This window comes from Grus americana, chromosome 3, assembly GCF_028858705.1.
Source record: "Grus americana isolate bGruAme1 chromosome 3, bGruAme1.mat, whole genome shotgun sequence".
NCBI classification, from domain to species: domain Eukaryota; kingdom Metazoa; phylum Chordata; class Aves; order Gruiformes; family Gruidae; genus Grus; species Grus americana.
Window position 1 is genome coordinate 7,956,935 of NC_072854.1, and position 6,000 is coordinate 7,962,934.

Genomic DNA, 6,000 nt, shown 5'->3' on the forward strand with positions numbered 1-6,000 from the left:
AGCCCAGGACCACAAACACATGGAATTGGAAACACGTGTTTCTCTTTCTGAAGCTCCGTTTGGTCCCCTCAGCTGTCAGTAAAAATAAACTCTGAACATTTTAAGTCAGCAAGTGTTGAGTCCTCCCTCACAACATTATCATCACAAAAGTTGGGAAATCCACGGTGTTTTCTAGAACAAGCCTCAGGACAGGAGTGCACAGACACTTGCATCTTTGCTTAATGTGGTATATTGATGCCCACAAAGCTGCATCCCAGCTGACAAATCAGAACAACTCTCTAGGGTACCAAAATAGCCCCAGCTTCTGTGCTGCTGCTTCTCCTCCTCTCCCAACAGCAGCAGAACCAGCATTTGGCATCCCCCCATTGATTTCCTCCTCCAACACCTCTCAGCTCTCTGAGGCCTTTAAACTGCTGTCCACTGACAGATACATGACACAAAACCAAACACAGCTTTCCCTCGTGAGAACTGGTCAGCCATGGCTGCCAGACCCAGCCATCCCCGTCAGCTCCCCAGACCCATCCCCTACAGTTCACCGTGCCGCCACATCTCCAGAACATCACCAGAAGAGGCCAACAGTGGTTTTTAACTGGCTTTGATGAGGTTTTGGATTTTGTTGCTTCTGCAAAGGAGAATTTCTCTACCCCAGCACAGACCTCCCTCAGTAAGCCAAACTGCAACCCATACGGCTCTGATGGATGGGTTGGCACATATGACCTCCAGCTGAGGAGGAAAACATTGCCTGGAGCAATGACCTCTCCAAGCAGTGGCCTGAGATCCATCCAACCTCATCACTCAGAGCCCTTCACCAAGAAAAGGTGTGGAGGTGGCCTGGGTTTGGCTCAGTCTTTAAACGAAGTCTAAAGTACGTCTGTTTGTCCCTGAGGTCAAAAGCACAAACCTCATTACTGAGTTACACCGCCGCACTGGAAAAGAAATTGTATCTGCCTTTCTCTTGAAAATCCCCCTTTCATAGCCTGCAGCTTTCAACATATGGAAATCCTGGACCCCCCTTGACACCATCGACCTATTCAGGGCTCCAAAACCAGTATCAAAGTCTGACTAAAGCCATTCAAAAGCTGTTAGCATGTAGATTTTGGTGATAATTTGGTGAATGGACTTGTCAAACAAATTGCCTTTATTACAGACTGATTAAATGCAATCAGGGAGAAGTGCCTTTCCCCTCCCAACTCCAGCCCTCATCAGCTCAAACAAACACATTGAGCCAATTAGCAGGGAGGTGGCAAAAGCAGCTTTCACTTGAAACCTGCCATTCTTGGGGGGAAAAAACAACAGCAGCAAAAAACGTTTGTGCTTTCAAAGCCAGGAAGAGCCTCTAGGGAGAGGTCCCGAAAGCTACCCAGGGCTCACCTGCAGGGTGTGGATGGGAGTTATCAGTATTCGTCTGGCTCCATGCCGGATCAGCTCCCTTAAGCAAAATGCTGCTCACATCCAGCTTGTGCCAAATATAATGCAAAGAACATGAATATTAAAGCAGGCCCAGGGGGAGCAGCACTACTGGGACTGTTATTCCTACAGCTTTATGTCCTGCAGCTGGGTTCTCCTGTGTCGGAAAAGGCATGAGCTCCCATCAAAGCTCTTTCCATGCCTAGAAACCAAAGTTTTTGGCTTAGGTCCCTGCAGCGGATTCTCTGATATTTGCAAATGGTTGAGTTTACAGCACAGCCTTTTCTGCACTGTGGCAGTAGCGAAGGGATCTGTCTCTGCTAACATGAAACTTGTAGCAATTGCGTAGATCCGATGCCTTTCTGTCCAACGTGCCTGAAATTAGCTAAGGAATGGGAAAGTTATTGAGGGAGGGGATAGAATTGGAGCACGGTATCATAACCACGTAAGTCTAATTCCCTGCAGGTATGCAGCTGAAAATTAAATGGTCACCTTGGTTGGCAGTAGGCAGAGCAGAATTCAACATGTGTTTGCATGAATCAGCTTCAGAGACAGGAATCCCGTGGCTGGAGCTAGACACAGCACATGGGATATGAGCAACAGCTGTTGACTAATCTTTCGACTAAGCTTTCAACACCCGCATTTTAAGTTAGCACCAAAGACTAATTTTGGCCCCATTTTCATTAACCAAGTTCCTCTAAGAAGCAAGCTGATGGATCACTACCTCCCAGAGCCTACACAGAGAAGCTATGGCATAGCTTCCTCTGGCAGCACAAGCCATTGCTTTCTCTTGGATTCCCACCACAAATAGAAAAGGCCTAAAACAAAGGTGAAGTTTTATCAACTGGGAGAGTTCATTGCTGGGACTGAGACTAGGATTAAGGGTTTATAGTTAAAGCACAGAGACTCAAAAGACCCGCCTCCTACCCCACACCTCATCACATTCTTCAAGTGTCACCTTGAACATAAGGAGTATGTGACACATCATGACACTAGGTCCTGAGCCTTCAAACAGTCCTGAGCACAAGAACCGATCACAGAATGAGATTAGATCAAGAGTCCGTACTACAAGCAGCCACAGAGAAAAAGTCCAGGCCTTCTTAAGAAGTGGCTGCAAAGTGCCTGATAACTCCACTCTCTCCCCAGGGACCCGCTTCCTACCCCCATACCCTCCTGCAAACATCAATGTTTAAAGAACTATTAAAGAAAACAACTTCAAAACTCTTCACATAGTTCAAATACTTCACTTAAAAGGAATTTTAATTCTTACATCTCAGATTGCACCAGTCCCTAGCAGGACATACACTCGTCATGTTCCCGTTGTGGCATTTGAGCTGTTCAAACAGGAGGGATGGAGCCACAGTGTGAGACCATGCACTCAGAGGCCTGGGAGCTGAGATGACGGAGATCCCGCGCCAGCTCTACCTGTGCTTTCCGTGAGCAACCCAGTTCACCATACCACTGCTTACCCTCTCAGGGTGCCTTCTCATGACCTATGTAAAAAAGAAATCTTCCTGCAGCCCAGAGACACACACCTTGAAGACCCAGCCAGTGGGAGAGTATTGAGAGCCATGGGACATGGTGGGTGTGCAATTCTCGGTAAGTCTTTCAGCCAGTCCTGGTGCATAGCTGCTGTTTTTGAGCCAGTGCGGCTTGTGATCTGCTTAGATCTTGTGATCTCCCCAGAGCTCATGACTGGCCATCCCTAAACTCTTTCTTTCCAAGGCTGGATCTATGCCCTCTGTCTGGCCCATCGCAAAAACACCATGACCTATGACTAACAGCAGCACCTCCCTGGCAGCACTGAGTCAAACCAAGCTGAGAGCTGGAGAAGCTTCGCTGCTAAACAAGGTCTACAGGACTGAGCTTAAAAAAACATTCTTCTCCAAAGAAGAATGCTCTCTCTGGACAGTACTGCTATTTGCAACCTGGAAAAGCCAGGTGAGCTGACTCATCTCCCTCCAGCATGTGGGCAGCAGTCAAACTGCTGCAGAAACCTCTCAAGGGATCACAGGAAGCCTTGCATTTTTCAGCAGCAATAATCAATACAAATCCATTCATCTCCTTGGGATGCAGACAATTCATGTTTTGGATGTACCACCTCTAGCTGAGATGGCATATGGTAAGGCTATAAGTCTTCCCCAAAGACATTCACCTGCTTAATTCCAGCCATGCCGGAGAACCCACAACACTCCGAAGTACAGAAAAAGTACGTAAGTGGCCAGAAACCATTACAGTCAAATTATGTTAAAATATACTCATATACATCCTCATGCCAGCTGACAATATACAGGGGGAACAGTAACAAACAAGATGCTCTATCAGGTAGGAAGAGTTATCAGGGCCACTACTCCTTCACCGAGGCACATTGTGCATGCCCTCAAGCACTGGAGGAAGATGAAATGCAAAATGTATTGGGGAAGCACAAGGTGTGATTTTGGAAATGCTGTACCTTTTCCTACTCCCTTTCATCTTGTGGCTACCCAGCTCCTGAACTTACAAAACCATATTCGAGCTGCTGCACACTGGGTTCAGCCCTTTCCTGCAGCAAACCGTGTTTCCTGTCCTGCAAGGTACAGTCAGTCCAAGACTGGGGACATTTGCCAAGCCTGCTATCAGGAAACATAGCTTGGATCTGGCAGAAGATTTCAACACTTGTGGAAACACACAGGAGGTTGCACTGTTGCAATTACAGACCCTGCTTCAGAGTACAGCCTCGCCATGCACACACACAGGGCTTTAAGCCACCCCTCTTCTCCCAAAGCGTGACAGTACAGCTGGGTGTTGCAGAAAACATGATCTTGTTTTGAATTTGGCCTGGCTGAGACAAACTTTATCTATATTTTAGAAGGACCAGTACTTTCTCCATTGCAGCTTTAGCTCCTGTGTGCCCACTCCATGCGTCCCTTCTGCATTAACTTGCTTGCAGGGAGGAGCACAGAGAAAGCTCAATGCCAAGAAAGAGATAAACACACACCAGAAACAGGGAAATGCCTCGCTCCTTTCCATTCAGAGGCAGATCTGCCTTGAATGGCAGCCCCCAGGACTGATCTGCCTCCTAAGGAGGCTGAGTCACAAGCGAGTCAGGCCCCTTCAATTCGCATTAAGACTTCAAACCCCTGTATATGTTGTCCCACCCTCCACCACAAGCTCCTCCTTTCTAACACAAATCTCTCACAGCACGCAGACACATGCACTCCCAGAAAGTGAGTAGCAGTGTTGTGATGTGTTGAAACCAGAGTCCAGTGAGATTCAGCTCTTGCTAAAGGCACTTTTTCATCAGCAAACTATAATTGGCAGCTCTTATCCACTACGAATTTTGCAACGCATACCTTAAGAATATGCCAAACTAGATCTTCACACCCAATATTAAAGCCAGTATCCCAAAAGCACAGTGACTCTCACTAGCCATTCCTGAGCAAATTAATCAATCCTGCTCAACTGTAAAATGAGATCTGTTATATTTTCTCTGACCCATATGCGCATCCACAAAAAACAGAAGCAGAAAGGCAATTTTAAAGTGACTGACGCAGCAGTACATAGTTATAAAATTTATATGGCACTCCATACCTTCAAAGTGCTGTGTATTTACCTGCTGTGCACTACTCAAAACAAACGCTGTCAACATTTTTAGGTTCAGAAATGATTTAGAAATGAGACACTTCTCCTGGCTTAAGCAAACATAGGCTCAAAATATAATTCATTCTGTGCATGTAGCATTTCCTTTATCTCAGCACAGGGGGCTGTATGTTAAGAGGAGGGGAATCTGGCCCATAACAAAATAACTTGGTCTTGCTATGTTAGTTTTAATTTATGTCCTAGACCTTCCCAGTCTCCTAACCTAGCTTATTTCACTCCTCAGAGAAACACAGCACAAAACCTGCTACACACTTACACAAGTTAACACTATGCCCTTCCTCGTTCCCAAAGTTACTCAGCCTGACTCCGCTTGAAATAGTTTTGCTAAGGGTTGTTGAGAAAAGCTTTTAAACTCAGAATCCTCTTACGGAAGATCCGTTTCATCGGCTTATTTTAAAAAAGATTAAAATTACTCCCCGCATAGCTATCCCAGATCTGCTAACATCCACTTTCCCTGAGCTGCTCCTGAGCGCTGCAGTAAGAGCTTCCCATCCGTAACCTGCATCCGTCCAGCACACGAAAAGATCGGCGCTTCTCCCCTACCTGAGAAGTCTGCAGAAGTCTTAGCAAAGTTGCTGAAAGCTGTCAAGCACATGAGTCCTATGAGGAAGGTGGAGGTGGGAGACACATCTGGACAGCACATCCTTAAGTATCCTCACGGTTTGTTTTCTTCCAGAGAAAAAGAAAGCGCTTTCTGCCCCAATCCAGCACTCATTGCCCGGAGAACAGTGTTAGTCCCATTGCTTGGAAGGATCACAGCGAGCAGCGGGGAAGGAAAAGCACTCAGCACACACACACACACACTCACACACACACACACACACACACACACACACATATCCCTGGGAGTGAATGAATCCCGGCTGAGCCAGGCTGACGAATGAGACAGACCTACCTGAGCCTTCGCGGAGGTCCCAGGGTCCTAAAAGCCATCGCTTCGCCCCAAATTGCTGC

General features: G+C 46.8%; 1 protein-coding gene across 1 annotated transcript in view; it reads right to left on the reverse strand.

Moving 5' to 3' along the window:
- EVA1A (eva-1 homolog A, regulator of programmed cell death) overlaps positions 1–5,794 on the reverse strand; it is a 216,022-nt gene extending 210,228 nt beyond the window's left edge. Inside the window, exon 1 of the mRNA XM_054822432.1 lies at positions 5,590–5,794. Coding sequence (XP_054678407.1) covers positions 5,590–5,689 — 100 coding nt within the window. The 5' untranslated portion in view covers positions 5,690–5,794. The remainder of the gene's footprint in view (positions 1–5,589) is intronic.
- Between the last annotated feature and the right edge of the window lie 206 nt (positions 5,795–6,000).